The 20,712-nt window shown below is 32.5% G+C and overlaps 1 protein-coding gene across 1 annotated transcript; it reads left to right on the top strand.

The window, feature by feature from the left end:
• Window positions 1-5,627: 5,627 nt before the first annotated feature.
• Window positions 5,628-9,748, top strand: LOTGIDRAFT_153154 (hypothetical protein; the record flags this gene model as incomplete). Its single annotated transcript, XM_009057085.1, has 4 exons — window positions 5,628-6,014; window positions 6,182-6,815; window positions 7,308-7,987; window positions 9,662-9,748. 4 exons carry the CDS (start codon window positions 5,628-5,630, stop codon window positions 9,746-9,748), a joined length of 1,788 nt encoding a protein of 595 aa, XP_009055333.1.
• Between the last annotated feature and the right edge of the window lie 10,964 nt (window positions 9,749-20,712).

The raw sequence follows: 20,712 nt of genomic DNA on the forward strand, positions 1-20,712 counted from the left end.
GGTTTTTTTTTAAAAATTAAAAATTTAAGTACCATTCTGTTGTTTAAATTGATGTGATCTTTAGAGGTTGGAATGTTAAAATGGACAAAAAGAATTTCAGAATTTTCTTCAAAAATTAATTCAAGGATGGGAGTTAACTTTATATTTGAAACTTAGATGAATCTGTTTAACATATTTTTTGGGTAGAGTTATATCAAGAATAGTTAAGCATTCAAAGAACTATGATATCAGGGATGCCAACACATAGATTGATAATTAAAGGGGTTGCTACCATAAATAATCAAAACAGCCAAATAGAAATATTTTTAATGAAGAATGAAGTCATATACAAATATTCAGTGGTCCTTCTAATATAAAGGAGTAAGACTATTCGAAGATTTGGTCATTCTGATTATGACTGAAGGGTGAGTATTGAAACATTTGGTCATCATAACTATTGGGGGCGTTAATTACAACTTTACCAACTCTACCAGTAAACAACAAAATATTGTAAGTCCTTTCATATGACTATTCACACATCAATATGTATTCATATCTTAACATAGGCCAACAATATTCATGCAAATTAATTGCTCTTCTGATTTCTAAAGCCTAACGCCCTCCTTGTCACAAAGTACTCAACATTGAATATGATTCAAATTTTTGTCTTCTAAATTAGAGGAAATTACAAGGAGTTGTTGAGATATAGAAATATCAGACAAAATAGGTCTGAATGCTTTTAACTCAATGAGTCGATGAATGACCCCATATTCTGTGTAGAAGTAATAGAACTTCGTTGACCCCTAACTTTACTGAATACCCCATAATCCTTAAAATAGTTGTGAGAATGGTATCTATCAATATTTGCCCCATTCTCTCTTTATTTTCAGTTAGCAATGAATTAGAATGGGCCCAAATCAGATTAAATCTAGAAAAAGCTTTTAATGAAAATCAGACAAAACTAGGGACAAGTAGAGAGAGAGAGAGAGAGCACTTGAGATATGAATATTAGTGAATATTATAGCTGATTGTAGAGAAGTTTTCATCTGCTATTTACCATTTATTATTTTACAGTTATCCGTTTGTTACTTGAAAAATTACTAAAATATGCAAATTTAGTTTTTTGGTTATTAGAATATTAACAGCAGATAGAAGTTCACTTTGCTTGTGGTCTTTCAAATCTATTTTTATGGAGGCCACCATTCACGTTTTGCTTTTCATGATAATTTTAATCAAAGAATTTCTATGTTAACTTGTTCTAAATATGAAACTTTTAAGCTTCACCACTGCCGGCATTGACACTTTCATTTTTTCACATGTGACAACTTGTGAGAAAGTAAGATATCATGTTGATGAATATATCTAGAATAATTATGGAATTAAGAGATGACAGTTTGACTAGGTGTAATCAAGCTTAGCCCTATTATTATTAATTCTCTAATGAAGCTTGTATATTAAACAGTTTTACACTACTTATATTTAATAATGCATGTAAACCATTGACCATAGTGTACCACACAGTAGTATATTGAAAAGATTCAAATGTTACTTGTTATGGACCATTGGTCAAAATATTCATCTGACATGCATTGAAAATTTGTACACAGGGACATAGATGTTATTTGATTTGGATGCAGAAGGCCATGAATTCAATACTAATGAATCCAAGATTAAATGAGTAGAGCATGTTCATGCTAGCAAGCACTGCTGATAGAAGGAAGCTGCCGGAATATGTTTATTAAAAAGTTATATGGAAGATGCCAAGAAAAGGTTGAATATATGACAAATTGACTGATGACTGGTTGAAGATGGTTGGGGGTAAACTCCTAAAATAGCAACGCACTTAAGTAGTCCTTATTGGTGCTAGATTGGTTCCATCCTCACTTAAGTATGGCTGTAAAGTAAATACTGTTCATTGATCCTTTTTACAACTTTACTATAATCTTTCTCCACAAATCAGTAATACAAGGTACACCTCATTCTAAAAATATCATTGTTAACTGCAACAAAATACTAGTGAAAATTGTTCTTTTTACTTATATACAATCACTTAACAATTAAAAAATCTTTTTGATCTTTTTATGGTTGAATGAATTAGACATTTAAAAAAATTTATAAAATGCGTGCTGATTTAAATTTCCTATCAAGCCATGTTTTATATTGTTGAACCTTTTATGAAAAATTGTGTCAGATGATAATAGCACGATAATTGAAAACGTCAATAAATTGATAAGTTGTGTACCAGCACGTTCCCCATTTTTACCTTTATAGATTATAGCTAGGATATTGAGTTTTGTAAAATCATTGAAGTGTGATGTGAACTAGTTTGTTAAAAGATGCAGAATGATTTTCAGATTTTGTTTTGCAAAATTTTTAAAAATATTTTCAGACCATGAACATGTTTAATATATTGCATGATTTAGAAGGAAATGACCTAATAAACTTACCAGATTTCCAAGGGGGATTTTTCTGCAAATGAAAAACTGTCAGCATCTTATCTGAACACAAGAAAAATGTATAGAATATGTGGATGAAATATTTTGTGCATTGGCCTACTTTTTTATTTCTGATATTCTCTTCTGTAGAAATATCGCCTCAAGGTAATGGATTAGATTATGAACTTCATACACAATGCAGTATACATTTCTATTTTGAGCTGATCCAAAAAAACACCAGTGTTATCTTGTATTTAAAAAAATTGAAAAGTGTGTGAAAATAAAATTGGTACAGTTTACAGAGGTACTTTCTGTAGTCATTGTTTCATGGCTGACTGATATCCATTCACCATTGATGTGCAATTTGATAGAGCATAGATTATAGATTGTGCAACTGAATAGATGAAAGAGAAGCATTATATTTTAGCTGTTGGTTTGACTTAGAAACACTGGAAACAAAAAGGTCTTTTAAGAATATAGAACAAAAGACTGTCTTAAACTTGTACCACACCTAGAAAAAACTATTATCATAATAAGATTAAAGACAAGTAATTGCTAAATGAGGCTAAAACAGGACCTTGATGAGTAATAATTTCACCTTTTACCTCAATAAACCCTTAATATTGACCCTACCTTACAAATTACTAGCTCAATAAATAGAGATTATTGTGAAATATTGGTTAAGCTGATATGTTTTTAATGTGGTTTAAAGGATTTTTATTATGATAAAGATGACTAGATCATTAAGAAAATAATCCTTTTATGAGAGTTGCCTTCCTTTGGAAAACAGACGCATATTGAGATATTGTTATCATTACGCCTACATCTTTTAATTGACACTTCTGACAATCAATGAATCGAAAAGCTTGGGAAAATTTAAAAACTGTATGAAAAGATGATCGAGACTTTTTCCAGAATCTGTGAGTCTAGTTCAAAAAAATATGAATATTCATCTTGTGTACTTCCCTCATGTTAGCCAATTTCTTTTTTGTATTTGCATCACATCAATTGTCAATAATGATAATATAGATTTTGTCCTGATACAAAGAGCAAAAACCTTATGTACAAAGCAAGTACACATTAGTTGTTGTAGGAATGTATGAAATTTCACTTTTATTTGGTTGAAACATGACCATACATTTGTACAGGTCAGGAAAAGAAATCTGGAGATTTGCCTTGAAAAGTCTAGAGATTTGCCTTGAAAATTCTGGAGATTTTTTTCAAAGTGCGTAAATTTGAGAATTTTAAGCTCAAAATTGCGTTTTTTTGCTAAGAAAAAGACTTATGCGTTATCAATTATTTCTTATTTGCATGACACAGTAAAAATTCACAAATATATATGCATAACAAGAAAAAATATATACAAATATAAATAAATATAATACTGTCTAAGTTTATTCATCCATTCACAAAAATCACTCAAAAATTTTTTTTCTCGATCCTATCTTTATATGTATTATATGATTTTTTACACTGAATTAGAAGTTCTTTATTTGGCTTAAAGGTCTCATAATTACACTCCATATTAAATATTACACTCATTAAAGATGTTACAGTATGGTGAGCTAAATTCCCCCTACTCTCCTGCTCAATCAATTGTTCTTAAAGAGTTAATTAAAAAAACGCAGAATGGTAATTGTGAATTCAACAGTTAGACCTAGTTTTGGTGTTTTGCTTTATTTTGGCTCAATATTATCAGTTGAAATCTTTAGAATTATGTTTTTATTTTACTAAAATCCGTACAGTAATGTTCTAACAGCTTCCAAAGTGCATAACAAGCCTTATAAATTTAATATAATCTTGAGAAAATCATCTATTGAGATTATTCTATTCCATGGCATTTACACTTAATTGAACTCTCCAATTCATATTTTCCAATTCATATTTCCCTTCATAGCATCAGATCTTTTGAAATTATGCACAATACACCAATATACTGCGTACCAAGATTTTGGGTGAAAAATAAGCCAATCCTTTTAATTTCTGTAAAAAAGACTTGTGTCAGGTGTAAGTAATGAAATAACCCCATATACAATAGACTATTATACTAATGTAAGTGATATTATATCAATAATAGGTGATATTTATATGTAAATGGCAAACATCAGGTCGTGTGGCCGACTATCTCATTATAAGTCAATTATAATATCCATAACAACTCTCTAGAATTTATATTATAATACTCTTAACTGTTTTCTTACAATATTGAGGAATGTAATTAGAATATAATTACTAAATAGATTTCAATCTACTAAATATTTCTCTTTGATGTTTGTAGGTGCCCTACATTTACTATTTTTATTCAACTTTCTGTCTGGCAAAATGGGAATCAAAGGAGTGTCCAGGAAACTTCTAAAATTTAAGTGTGCTGCAGGCCATATATATGGAAGCGAACGTTAACTTGTCATCTACCTACCTACCATATAGAATTTGATTGAAATTTTGTCAATGATAACAGCAGATAGCCAATTTTTTTCCCCGATATGCAACTGGTGTGTGATATTTCTTTCCCTTATAGCACACTGACTTATATTGGAATTAAGACCTTCTTTGCCAAATTTTATGGATACTAAAATTTCAAATTAGATTACAGAATGCATAAGATCAATGAGATTTAGAGAACTTAAAGCAAATCATTATGTAAACGTTCTTGTAGGGCATACACAATTAAGAAGGGTCATATATTGTCCTTGTTATTGTTAACTTGGCTGATTGCCAAATATAGGATGCTGCGCATGCGTGGACAAAAAGTCCGTGCTTGGTTTTGATATATGGTGGTAGTTTTATGACCGGCGTGGTACCAGTCGGTTCATCATGTATATTATGTCTTCATCCATGTAAATAAATTATATAATATCAACCAGCTTTTCATGGTAGCAGAGCGAAAACAAATATGGCACAAATGAACTACAAAAATCCTCCGGCATTGGGCATCCGGCAGAGACAAATTACAAAACGTGGAAAAGTGAAATACAAATATGGCAGCGAGTCACAGATTTAGAAAAGAAGAGACAAGGCTGTGCAATTACTCTAGGGCTTACTGGGAGAGCCAAAGTAAAGGCCATGGAGATAGATGTCGAAGTATTGAATTCCGATGGTGGATTAGACGCATTGATGAACCAATTAGATGAACTTTTTTAAAAGAATAAGATCGATGAAGCGTATAGCACGTATTCCAGCTTTGCCAGTTTGCAGCGGAAAGCGAGTGAATCGATGTCAGACTTTATTTACGAATTTGAAAAGCGCTACAGCAAGTGTAAAAAGCATGGAATGGTGTTACCAGATGCTGTACTTTCATTCAAATTATTGGACTCTTGTGATTTTTCTACGAATGAAAGGAAGTTAGCGTTAACGGCAACAAGTGATTTAAAGTACGAAAATATGAAGTCGGCTTTGACTAGAATATTCGGTAATGAAGGTCAAGGTCAAAGCTCGAAGAAAGAAGATGGTATTTTAATCAAACCGAAAGAAGAAGCCCTTTACACTAAAGATAGACCGAGTTATCAACGGTATGATAAGAAACCGTTTAGAAATTTTGGTAACAGAAATGGCAATAATTCCACTGGTGGAAAATCATCTGTGAATCAGTTGATAGGAATGGTAAGAGAAGTCGATGTGCGATCTGTCAATCGATATTCCACTGGGCTAGGGAATGTCCAGACAGAGACGCTGAAAGAGTGAAGTACACAGAGACCAGTGGGGCAGACGAGCATGTGACTTTATTTGCAAAAGAAGAAAAAACTACAAATCAAATATTTATGGTAGAGTCTTATGGTAGTGGTGTCATAGATACAGCCTGCACTAAAACAGTGACTGGTAAAAGATGGCTCACCAATTTTCTTGGAAAGTTAAATGAAGAAGAGCGGTCTGCAGTTAAAAAAGAGCCAAGTAGGAAGGGATTCAGATTTGGAGATGGATTACAGGTCAGTTCTTTCGAAAAAGTGACAATTCCTGCAAAAATTGGAGACGTGAAATGTAACATTGAGACGGAAGTAGTGAACACTGATATACCTTTACTACTGAGTAAAGACTCTCTGAAAAAGGCTGAAACAATTTTAGATTTGGTCAATGACAAGGCAGAAATGTTTGGTCAGTCAGTTAATCTAGAATTTACCTCAAGTGGACACTATTGTGTTAATATTCTAGACAATTCATGTGAGGATGTCCTTGTGGTTGATTCAATAGGCCTACAATCACAAGATGAAATGAGAAAAACTATAAATAAGTTACATTTACAATTTGGTCATGCAACAGTTGAACGTTTGACTACCCTTCTAAAGAACTCTGGTCAAATAAAGGAAAATGTTATTGATGTACTTAAATCAGTGGTAGCAAAATGTGATGTTTGTGCACGTTATAAAAGACCAACTCCAAGACCAGTTGTGGGCCTACCTCTAGGAAGTGATTTCAATGATACAGTAGCTGTGGACCTCCATGAACTTGATAAAAATCTTTGGTACTTACACATAATTGATGAATTCACACGATTTAGTGCTGGAACTATTATAAGAAGTAAGGCAGCTTCAGTATTTGTTGATAACTTTATTAAACTTTGGATCGGTATTCATGGTGCCCCTAAAAGATTGTTTAGTGATAATGGGGGTGAATTTAATAATTCACAGGTTAGAGACATGTGTGAAAACTTTAATATAGAATTTAAAACAACTGCTGCTTTTAGCCCTTGGTCCAATGGTTTATTAGAAAGACACAACCAAACACTCACAAACATTCTTCACAAGATACGAGCTGAAAAGATGTGTTGCTGGGAGACTTGTCTAGGTTGGGCGATTATGGCAAAGAATAGTCTGATGAATTCAAATGGGTTTAGTCCTTACCAGTTAGTTTACTGGAGGAATCCTAATTTACCATCAACACTGATTGATAAACCACCAGCACTGGAGGGCACCACGTCTAGTCAAATTGTTGGAGACCATAATTCTACTTTGATAGCTGCAAGAAAGGCATTCATTGCAGCAGAAAGTTCAGAGAAGATTAGACGGGCCATTCGTAAACAAATTAGAACAACAGAGGGTCCCTTTGTGACTGGTGATAAAATATATTATAAGAGACCTGATGCCACAGAATGGAAAGGACCAGGTACTGTTATTGGCCAAGATGGAGCTGTTGTATTTGTTAGACATGGGGGTATAATGGTAAGAGTTCATCAGAGTCAACTGAGAAGAACTTCTGAGGCAGAAATACCAGTAATTGAGAAAACCTCAGATGATACAGAAGTAGATGTGAATAAAAATGTTCAGATGGATTCTGATGAGGAAGTGGAGCCAACAAACGAATCTTCTGTGGATCAAGAATCAATACCTGATACCAACACCTTAAATTTGTCGAGAATAAGAACTGGACAGACTCTTCAATACAAAAATCAAGAATCTGATGAGAGCATGACAGCAAAAGTTTTAAGTCGGGCAGGAAAAGTCAGTGGAAAGAATAAACATTGGTATAATTTGGAATTTAGTAAACCAGTCGAACTTATGTCTATGAAACAATCGGTGGACTTAAGTAAAGTAGTGGATTTAAAAATTAATGATGATATTGACAGTGAAGAAAATGTCATGGTAATAGAAGATTTGTCTTTTCAGGAAGCTAAAATTTCAGAAATACAGAGTTGGAAGAAAAATGATGTTTTTGATGAAATTCCAGATGAAGGACAGAAATGTATTTCGACAAGATGGGTATGTACTGTTAAAGATACTCCTAATGGTATAGCTCATAAGGCAAGATTAGTGGCTAGGGGATTTGAAGAGTTTGACAATTCCATTCAAAAGGACTCTCCTACCTGTGCTCAAGAATCTCTAAGAATGATATTAGCCATAATAGCCCAAAAGAAATGGACGCCCAACTCTATGGATATTAAGACCGCCTTTTTGCAAGGGAAAGCCTTAGATCGCAACGTATTTATCAGACCACCTGTTGAGCACAATTCAAATAATAAAATCTGGCAATTAAAAAAATGTGTTTATGGACTAAGTGATGCATCTTTAAATTGGTATAATAAAGTTAAAAGTGTTATGATTGAACTTGGGGCAAAAGTATCAAAAGTCGATCCAGCCGTTTTCTATTGGTCTGATCAGAAAGGACAATTGTCAGGTCTTCTGGCCTGCCATGTTGATGATTTCATTTGGAGTGGATCTATAGATTTTGAATCTAATGTGATAAAGAAAATCAGGTCAAAATTTGATATTGGTAAGGAGGACAGTGTTGCTTTTAGATATATTGGAATTGATTTGAGATGTGATCAAAAAGGGGACATTAATTTAGACCAAAATAAATATGCAGAAAATTTGATGCCTATTAAAATAAAAATGAATAGAACATTTCAGAAAGAAGAACTGTTAGATGAGACTGAAAAAACTGCTTTACGTTCAAAAATAGGTCAGCTCATATGGATTGCTCGTCAAAGTCGACCAGATATTATGTTTGATACCTGTATACTGGCTGGAAAGGTTAAAGAAGCTCGTGTTAAAGATATGTTGGAAGCCAATAAGTTAGTCCGGCGTGTGAAATCAGATAAATCTAATTTGTGTTACAGGTATTTGGGTGAAGGACCATTGTCCTTAGTAATTTATTGTGATGCCTCTTTGGCTAATCTTTCTGACGGTGGAACCCAAGGTGGTTATATTGTGTTACTAGTGAATGCGGATGCTGAATTTTCACCTATATGTTGGAATTCCTCAAAAATCAGACGTGTGGTTAGAAGCACTCTTTCTGGTGAAACATTGGCCATGGCAGACAGAATTGATATGGGTATTTTTATCTCTACACTATATTCTGAATTACTTTCTGATAATTGCAACAATAATCGATTGCCACTAGTTTGTATCACTGATAACAAGTCTTTGTGTGATGCTATTAAATCAACAAAATTTGTATCCGATAAAAGATTAAGGCTAGAAATAACTAGTATTAAGGAAATGATAGCAAATAAAATAGTTAGGGAAATTCTCTGGTGCGAGACTGATAAGATGCTGGCAGATTGTTTAACCAAGAAGGGTGCTTCTCCTTATAAGTTACTTAAAACGTTAGAGGATGGTGTTATTCAATTCTAAATGATATGTGCCATGTTAATGTACATAAATGTATATGTGTTGAATCCATGTAAATAAATTATATAATATCAACCAGCTTTTCAGTTATTGTGAAGAAACCAGGTGAAAAAGAACCAACCTGTATACCTCAAATTTATTCTATTTAATATGCATAATACATTATGAATAATATTTGTATATTAGCCTTCATGTGGTATTCAATACCCAGTATTGTTTGTATATTCTGCAGATTGCAAACAATACTTGATAATACAAGCTAATAATAGATAGATTTATATTGACAATAGAAGTTTATGTAAACAATAGAATATTTATAAAGTTGTTGTTAAGATTGCAGTAGAATTGTTTTGCAGGTTTTGGTGTTATTGTAACATCATTTCACCTTTCACAGCTACACTTTTATGTGAAGGACTTTTTTAAATAATAAATATTCTATTATCTATGTTATATTGGTATCTTTCGGAATTCAAGTTTAAAGTTGCAAGTTCTTTAATGGATTGTAAAGAGGTTTCCCAAATTCTTTATGTGTATTAGGGACACTGGAATGATGCACATTGATGCCATCATTTCAGATGTCTGTGGTTCCTGTAATTCCACTAAAACAAAATATGCTGATAAGGCCCTTCTTGGTGATGTCATCAAATGCTAAGTTTTAGTGGAATTGCAGGAACTACAGATGTCTGATTGAAAATTGGAATGTGCAAATACATACAAAGCATTTAGAAAACCTCTTTACAATCCCTTTAATATTCAAATATTAAGTTTGAAAAGTATTAACACTTCATTAAACTTAACAATTTTGAAGGACAGAGGGCTGAAATCTTATAAACATTTGTCAATATAGGTGTATCAATAATCAAAAGATATCTATCAGAGTAATTAATGAATTTGTCAGAATATCAATTATACAACTAATCAATACATTATATACCCTACAATTATACATGTTTTCAATGGTCAAAGGCACTAACTCTATCGATAACCAATGACCCAAAAAGAGTAGAACAAGATTTTATATTTCCTATGGTTTCATGACCTTTATTCTGTCAATAGTGAAATTGCTGACAATATCAAGATGACTACATGTGATTAACCCAGAAATCATTGCTCAATCTGATTAAAATGAAAAACTGAAGGTTTTGATACATTTTTTTCGGCTTGCCATACATGAGCTGATGAAATTGTTGTGAATCTGCTGTTTCTGGGTCAACGATATTGCTGTTTAACCTACTAATCATATTCATATCATCAAACATTGGTACTAATGAGTGATCAAAGGAATAATAAATTATTGACGTAGTATACTCTCAATATCATTATCATAACCTAATCATACTTACTCAATATTTCTTTTCATTGTTTGAGGCATTCAAAAGATATCAATATTTGTTTCTTAAATAGCGGACTGCCTTGATAGTCCTTATGTGAGACTGCTGGTTGGTACACTCTCAATAAATCTTATTTTAGCACAAGACTGTTTGAACCTATTCAATTAGTGACATAAAAGACTATGAAATTTCATTTTCAAAAGATAATTATGTTGAAATTGGTGGGTTTGTATGTTTAGGTAGGGTGAAAGTTGCTGAATGGTACTAGACTGATGAATATGCTAGCCTAATGTTTTCTCCTACCTCTGGATGTGACTATAACAAAAGGAGTAGAAATGATAGAACTAATAAAGATTGAATATGCTATTCAGAATATATGTATTTTATGATATTTTAAACTGTTCACAAATTGTTGTTAAATTTCTCAAACTGTTGCCATAACTTTGGTTTTATTGACCTCCTTTTTCTATTACTTGTTGATTTAGTGACAAATCTTCTATATAAGAGGGAATTTTGCAATACATGGTCCTTTCTGATATTGATTAGCCTAGTATTAACCACATATATAAACTATATTAAGATCATCATGTCATAATGATATCTAGAAGTAGGGAGGAGGTCAGTAATTTTATACCTCTAGGGGAAGTCAGTGGGTCAATTTCTTCGGAACTAATGTGGTCATTCCTGGAATTTTATACTTCTAATGTCAAAGATTATGAATGGTTTGCAGAACAATCAGGATGTTTTTCTGGGTTTTTATCCATTCCAATACATCATGTCTCTGATCTTTTCGTAAACATGCCATTAAAGTCTTTGGAATCGACTGCTCCTATTCCTTGCTCTTTTAATATCAGTAGTAATAGTGCATTAAATATTAAAAGTTAAACAAAACAAATATAAGGGAATCAGAGGGGAAGGTACAGTTGATTAGTGGCATCAAGTGTTGAAGAATGAGGTTTAAAAGAAATTGTGTAAAGAGTTGCTGAAAGCTATAATGACTGGAGGATGACCTTATGAACATTTTCTTCTAATGCCTTCTGATACAGAACTATTAAATAAAGGATCAACTTCTTGCATGCTTGTGATCTTGCAAGATCATATTTATTGGTCTCAGTATCAATCAAGCATGAAGACCAAAACATGTGTTGATATCACAAGGAAACCTATACTGAACTGAAATCAGTGATCACATCAATGAGTTTACTGTAATACTTATTAATTACTTGTAGCCAGTGACAGAAACTTGACTTTGACCATCATCAATAAACTTGATAGGAATTAGTTTGATCATATCTAGCTAATATCAATGATTAATCAATTTATTAATCTCTTACAGCTTCTTCATGCTTGTCATTCACTGATACATCAAGAGGAAAATCTCAAAGAATGTTCAGAACTAAGGCTTCGTTCATTTTATCTACATTAGGAATACATTTAATTGCTGAAATGTGTTGTTCTTTGTCTGCTGGATTGACTGTTGTTATGCACTTACAAAAAATTGATGGCATAATTCTAGCAGGATGTTCAATTTGAACTAAATATATACCTTAGTTATCATCTGTTATTTCCAGCAGTAACATTGTCTATAACTTTGTAAAATTTTGACCTAAAACTATTTATTTCATTTTTGTCTGAGAGTTCAATTTTCTGCAACATGCAGATACATCTAGTGAATATCATCCATTAAGCTACATATTGACATATCACAGGTTTGGACTCTTAATGAACTTTCTGTCATCCAGTAATTAATTGGCATGACAGAGAATTAATATATCGGAACTCTTTAGGGATTAGAGGAAATATTGGTTATTAAGCCTGATTATTTAGGTTCAAGAACGTGGAAATATCATCAACAATTTTGTGGAACACAGAAACATCATCTCTATTAATTAATTTCTATTTCCAACATTATTACTTGCAAGTTAATTGGTTAATGGACTTGTGTAGAAATGATTTTTGATATTCATTACATTTGTACATAGATCAAAGAAATGAAGTAATAATTCAAAATCTTTCTTTTAAGGGCATACTCAAGGTCAATGAATTATGTTCTGTAAGTAGTAAGAAAAAAATGTTTCTTTATAAAATTTTCCAGTTTTGATCCCTCAATAGGAACTCAGATGAAGACCTCTTCCCAGTTCATTCTTATGATATTTGACCACATGATTTTGCAGAAAATCATCAAGCTCTGTTTAAAACAAACCACTGTGAACTGAAACTTCGACCTCAACTTTCTGTAAAACCTGTCTTTTGATTAAAGGTATGCCCACTGTGATTCAATTTGTCTTCAAAAACATGTTTGACATTCTAACAAAATTCATGTATAAAATAGACAGAAACTAGAAGGGGCTTAGATTTAGATAATGTTAGATATACATGAACAATGAATAAATCACAGAGCAGAACATTGACAACATGGTGTGACTTCTTGAGCCTTTCCTCCCCCTTTTTTATTCTCCTTTTCTTTCAATCTCCTTACAGTTTGTCCTTAGGTGGCCGACCGACTGGAGTAAAGACTAACAGAAATATGATCCCCATCTTCTACCCTCTTGTCGTCTGGACAATGATTTGATTGACACCTCTAATTGAAGGGATGTCATGGCAGGACAGTTTTTGTTTGTTTTTTTCAACCCCTCGTGGTATTTGGTTCTCGTTCCGTATCAGCCCAAAACACCATTTCATTAGTTTTCTCACCGGCAGATCTTTCTTACCATATATCTCATAAAGTCAGTTTTTGTTAGCTTTTTTTCACTTGGTTTGTCACTTTTAGACAATATTGTCTAAATTTTATTGAATTTCTATGAAGAAAATCAGTCAAGAGTCAGAGGCAGGCAGTTCAGTAATTAAAAAATCTATCAAGGTAACAAGAGGTTTGATGTTGAACAGATCAGCTTACCTAGTCCTGTCATTAATCATTATTACTCTATCCACATATACCTTTACAAATACTACAAGTTGATGGAAAAGGTTGCAGTAGAAAGGTTATGACCGTTTTCTAGGACCTGCACCTTATGATTATGCTTCATCTCTACTTGAAGACAACCCCATAAGATCATCCACTGTTTATCTATTCTTATGAAATATCCTATTGGAATTTATGAAAGAAAAATAGCATACAAAACAATTGGTGTAACCTGGTATTTCATCTTCATCCTTTGCGCATCATTGTCATGGAGAACAGGCAAAAGGGTATACAGGGTGCTTTCTTTGAAATGCACTTCAATGCACCCACCCATTGGATCCTAACATATATTCAATCTGAGAAACCTGATCCATTGCCACCACTGATGTGGAAGTCTTTGTATCATACATCAATTGGTGATAAATGTAGGAAGACAGATGGACCACAGATAACAAAACAGTACAATAAATTCTCAAGATGTAGGATCAACTAATAAAGGATGGGGGATCAATGTAAGGAAATGTGAAGCTAGAGAAGGTAATATTGTACCTGTTTTCTCTCTGATCTGTTAATTATGAGCTGTGAATATCGCATGTTTAACATCAATAAACTATCATTGTAAGACAGTAGGGTACAGATAGTGTTAATGTTATAAACCTTAAACAGATTAGAGGGATTAACAATATCACACACATTAGGGTGGAGACCCAGATATTATTCCATTCCCTGTAACTTTGCCAAGAATATATCGAAGTGATCATTGTGCCCTAATGGGGTACTGTTATGAAATTATTTTTTTTAGTTGAATTAAAATTTCAAGGAAAAACTGGCTCTTACATTTTGTTTAGAAATATTTTGACCAGAATCAATGACATAAGCATTCAAATCATTTTCATATTCAAACATCTGTCAACCTCTTTTTCAAACCATCTTCCTTATCCAAGTATCATTAACTGAGAGGTCAATCAGTGGGGTTAATCACTTAGGGGTTAATGAACAACTTGAACCCCATTCCACCTGATGGTTATATTGTCACCTGGGCTCCTAATTACTAGGTGATATTGTATTGTATTGAACTATTCTATTGTGTGGTGTGATCAGTAATGAACAGATAGTTAAGTCCATAATACCTGTATTTAAATACATTTATTGTCTCCCTTTATTGTCATTCTTCAATAAAAATTGGCTGCTCATTGTTCATTTCCTGTGTCTGTAAAGGGCAGACGGAAATCTGTATCCTTACCTGGAAATGTATAACTAATTGGCTAGGTTACCTGGACAGAATTGATGAATTATGTTATTGGAAATAACAGGTCCATTCATTTGTGTTTATTGCAGGAGCATACATAATTTGTGATTAACTAAATGTTTATGGACACAGTGAGCAAAGGTATTGGGTTGCAGACCAAAGGATCATTAGTTGTTTAAAAGTTGATCAATCTGAATCAATCCAAGATACAAAAATGATACAAATTTTTTTTCTAATAAATCATTAACGTCAGGTTTATCAATCATCACATCTTACATGATATCATATGATTATATGGTTGGTACAGCACTGCATCATCAGTATTGTCAATAAATTATATTGTGGATTCTCCAGATTACTAGTATTAACATTTAGTAATAACCAGGTTTAACATGGTAGCTTCATCTAATAGATCGTATTTTATTGTCTTCTGTTCACGATAAACAAGTATTAAGAAGCCGTTCAACACCTTATCGCGAAATTTCTGGCCATCAAATTGTAGGTTGATACAGTTAATTATAGGTTACCAAGACGGCAATAGTTAATGACAACCCTCAGCCATATTTCAGTCATTGTTTCGATTGTAGTCTGGATCTATTAGTCAATTTCCAGTGATTATTTGTAACATCATCTGTCTTCTGCTTGATCATGAAAACATCAAAGTAGTCATTTATCATAATATATTGACATGGCTTTTGTTTCTGTAAGTTCATTTAGAAGATTTTAGCCATGTCTGACGTATAATCTGCTTGTTTCTGAGTTCATGTTCAGACCACCGAGACAAAATTATCCCCTTAATCTCATTCTGAATACTGATCAACAGTTGACAGGCTCGCAGAATAATGGTAGGAGTGTCGTATTTTGACAGGTTAAAATGGATGATTTCTAGAATTAGCCATATCAAGGGTTTTAAGTGTATTAAAGGATCAATATGTTGAATTAAAAATATTGGTTAAATACTGATTTGAATATTGAAATTTGGTTTGTAAGGGATTAATATGTCTAATAGATTAACTTCTGAAAGGTACATAATTGAAGGATAGCTTGTCATTTTAATTTGACATCATGCATCTGATCGTGTTAAGAGCAATTACTGAGCAAATAAATGTTTTGTAATTTGAATTTTTTTAAGTTTTGTAATTTCTGCAATTATTTTTCAAGACAGCACCAGACAGTGGCATCTGGTGCTACAGATATGATTGTGCCTTGATTCAATTGCGAGACCCACATCAGTATTTACAGTAATAGACTAGATTAAAATAAACTTCTGTATGTTAATCAAATGTAAATAAGTCTGCCATTTATAGTACTCTGGGGAAACAAGAATGCTTATCTGAAAATACTTTTTTTATCCAAATCGTTTATTAATTTTTCTATTACATTTCTGAATCTCCAAGGTTTTCCAGGTAACAGTTTAAATCTACTGACAAATTTCACACTAACATTTTTTTAGTCTGGCACAAATCACCTGACAATGTCATCTGTCATTTCAGTAAGTCTTGTAGTGTGAAAGACAGTTACATGGAATGATATACGTAAGAAATGAACATTCTCCAGAATTTGTCTTAGATTGCAGTTCTATATGCAACTGGACTGTCAGGAATATAGAGTTATATACGTCTGATAATTCATATATTTATTTCCTTGAATTCCAATTTCTGACTGGTGTTATTAAATTCAGATTAATCTTAATCAATTCAGATAGGTCTCATGTATCATGCGATAATTGTATCTCTAACGTCCTGGTCCTCAACCCCCTCAAGTGAAAAATGAAACCTTAGCCAGTGCAGGATTTGGAATTCTTCGTAATCTATCTCATGCATTCTATTTGAAGAAGAACCTGTTCCCATAGTAATCCAGGAATGTTATTTCCAGATCAAAAGATGTCACCAGAGTTGATCAAAGTGCTGTGTGATCAGTAGGATTTTATTGATGGTCCAAAATTAAATCCCTTGATAATAACTACATCTCTCTCATTACTAGTGATTTAGTTCCAGTCCTATTATTCAATAAGCATGCTTCAATTGGTAATGTAAGAGCAAAAACTTCACCTTTGATCAGTATGTTTTCTGAACTTTATTTTTTGGGGAATAATTTCAAGTGAAAATATGTTTTAGTTGAAAGCTTTAAGCTTTGACAAGTCTAATCATTAGATCCATATCCATCAATGCAACTTCCTCAAAATTTTCTGATAATCAGTCTTGTTTGTTGAAAAGTAATGTTCATCAATTTGCTTATGATAATCAAAATACCTTTATCAGATATGCTGTAAAAGGTTTTAAATACATGTGATGCTAGTTCCAAAGATACATTAATAATTTATCTAAACTTAAAAGGTTATGTGCTCCAGAAGCTGAGCATAGTCTGCTTTGCTATTAATTGTTACAGTGGAACCCCATCAACCCTGATTTATAAGAAAGTTTTTGATTTGTAAAATTCATTTGATTTTACAAGAAACCATAGTTGAATAATAAGATAGCAAACTGATTTTATATGAATATATTGTAGATATCTGGAATCATTGATTTATAGGTATGCATAGTTGATGAAGAGAATATTGACATATCACTGATCTGAATAGAAGCATTTGTTGTCTTTTAATCTGCATCTAATATTAATGTCAATGTCATGCCACTGTAAATTCTTTATTAATGCTATATTTATTAGACATGGTACACAACACATGTCAAGGGAATCCCAACATTCTTCAAGGGAATCCCCAAGGACTTCTACTATAGTTGTGAAGGATTTCAAGACTTCTGGTTGGATCACAACAATTCAAATACATTGGCCTTTATTGTCCAGGTACAAGATATCATAGTAAAACAAGCAGAAATTTAAGAATCATCATATCAATCAAATTTTATAGGAATTTGTTGTGAATTCCACCTGCTTGAAAAAGTTTTACTATTTAGCAAACATCTTTGTAACATTCAATGTCAGTTTCCAATAAAACACTTCTAAGAGATGTACATTCTCATTAGAGTCAATTGGTATTAAATTCGTAATAAGCAGATTTGAATTTGAATGTTTGAATTGGTTCAGTCATGAATTTCTGCTTCAAAGATTCTTTGCTTTTGACAGTTGAAGCAACTAATACCATAATTTTACTATATTATTATTGTGCATGATGATGCATGCAAGTGAAGTCCCTGGAGACAGAATGATGTGACCACAAGTTTAAATACCAACAGATATTAGTAATCAAATAATAACCTTGGGCAGACGCAATATTTCAAGGGAAATTCCCTCAAGATTCATTGATGCTTGTCACAAACCTGCCAATTGTCAGTGTCAATGTCCTAATATTTGTCTTCCGAGCTATTTACTCTGACATGTCATGTCATTTAGAAGTGGTTATAAGACTTTAAGCCAACAGCTTTGATGACACTTCAAGACAAACTGATTGATTAGTCTGGAATACTGTAAGCCATGCTCAGTCTTGAAATACCAAGGAATGACAGAAGTCTTTGGAGGCAAATTGTAATCCTTATCAACTAATGGCATTTCGGAAAACATAAATAACCAATTCATGAAAACCAGATCTGCAAATATGCAAGATCTCTAAAATGATAAGATAAAATATTCTTTTGAAAGGTCATAGTTGGTCACATTATATTTGAATTGGAATATTTTCAGTGTATAAATAGGAATTAAACACTATAATTCCAGCATTGATGTATATTGGGTGTTCTTCAATGATTACAAGTTCTTACTGCTCCAGACAGACCTGTTTATCTTCCAGTAAAAGCCATATTTAGATAATTATACACTCTATTGTCACATGTTTGAATACCAGAAATAGCATTTACTTCCATTATTTACATCACAAATTCACAAATAGACACCACTACTGGTTGACTTGTGATCAACTATTCAAAGAAGTAACATTTTATTGAAGAAAAATGAAAATAAACATTGTTTAATTCAAGTGGAGAAATTTGAAAACCAGTAATTTTCTAATTTCTTGTTTGTGTACAGAAGTATGTTAAATTGATCAAGTCAATTTCGGTCATTACTTTGTCATCTTGCTATAAATGAGAGAGAATAATATGTTAAAGTGAGGATTTCCTTGTTTTATACTTACTGTTTATCAGTTTTTTGAAAGATTGTAATGCTACATTTGTGCATGTGATAGTTGTTTTTACCATAATGTTGATTTTGGATTTTTCTTGGCATGGTTTGACAGAAAAATGGGGTGGTCATTCAGTGAGTCACGCTAAAGTGGCATGAAGATGGTCAAATCTTGAAGTGTGAGGTGGTGTAAATATTAACATTATACAAAGTGCACAAAATAATTTTCTGTCAAACTTGTCATAAGACTTGAAGTGTTAATAAAAGATGGTTCATTAAGGGTTGAGTAGCCCCACTAGATTTATTAAATATGCTATGTGATGACCATTAGAGTGGACAGTCCGTGTGCCTATTGTCAATAGCCACTGTCCATTCTGAGTTGAAGACTTTGATTTCTGCTGTGATTTTAACATCTGGATACAGATAGAACAGGCACCATATTAAAAGTACATGCGTTGAATTTCCATTTCAATAGGATACAGTAATCACTTCTGACAGTTATTAACAAACTATGATTGCAGGCAATAATAATGATATTTTCTTGGTTGATAAGCAAAGTGTTTGATGTGTGAAAATTCAGGGCTGTTTCTTTAAATCTTACTGTTTCACGCATATTGCTGTGCATTATTTGCTCATACTTTTAACATTCCATGTGCAATTCCTCATACTTCTATTACTTAAAAAAAAAATACTTCGCCAATATATATTCATTCTAAGTAATAGAAGTATGAGGAAAATAATTCTATGTGGTATCATGATTTGAAGAAAAGAAAATATTAAAAAATAAAGCCAATTCAATTCTGTAACAAGACATCAAAATGTAACATATTATTTTCCCTTCAAAAAAATCATCTTTCTATTGAATTATAAAACCTTGGGGACTGTGAATTATCTGATAGCTCAGATTAGTTAGAATTAAAGTCGTGATAACATCATTTTCTCATTTTAGTTTTATTCAGGGATCAAGACCCTTTTTATTTCAAAATAACCACAGGAAATTTAAGGAATTAAAGAAATAATTGCAGATCGATGAACTTAAGGCATGGAATGGAGAAGTTTATCTGCTGATCAGGATAAAAAAATAGAAAATAAAAGCTTAATTATGGCAAGAGGCTGTCCGTCTGTTGAAGAAGATTTGGAGATGAGCTGCTGCTATTGTCCAACTTGTCATCTTTCATTTAATCATACAAATAAATGGTCACGCTTTGAACAGAGACAATAGATTAAATCTCGTCCACTGGTCACCTTAAAGTCGAGATCCCATTAAAAGGGCATCGTCAAAAATATCCTTTCATGGTCCTAGTAGTAAAGAATACAGATGTGTAATTGCATCTTTTGATAAAAACAAAGTGTGTGTAAATTGATTACTTAGAGGCATTAAGAAAATGAAAAAGAAGGCTTCATCTCTTAAAACTAAAATCTCAGCTCAATGTTTTTTTCTGAGAGTAGAATTTGAACAACTGTTAACCAGTAACTTGACCAGAGATGAAAGTGCTTGTAGAATAATGAAATGTTGAAGAAGATTTATTGTTGTACCAAGAGGGATACTAAGACAGCAGTATATACCACTACCCAGGTCTAACTGAATTTTATTCTAATTTTATACTCTTCAATACTGAAGGTAGCTTATGCACATGTTTTAGACAATGCCAAGTGAAATTGTGTTAATTCAATTTGCTGA

This window comes from Lottia gigantea, assembly GCF_000327385.1.
Source record: "Lottia gigantea unplaced genomic scaffold LOTGIsca_3, whole genome shotgun sequence".
Taxonomy (NCBI): domain Eukaryota; kingdom Metazoa; phylum Mollusca; class Gastropoda; family Lottiidae; genus Lottia; species Lottia gigantea.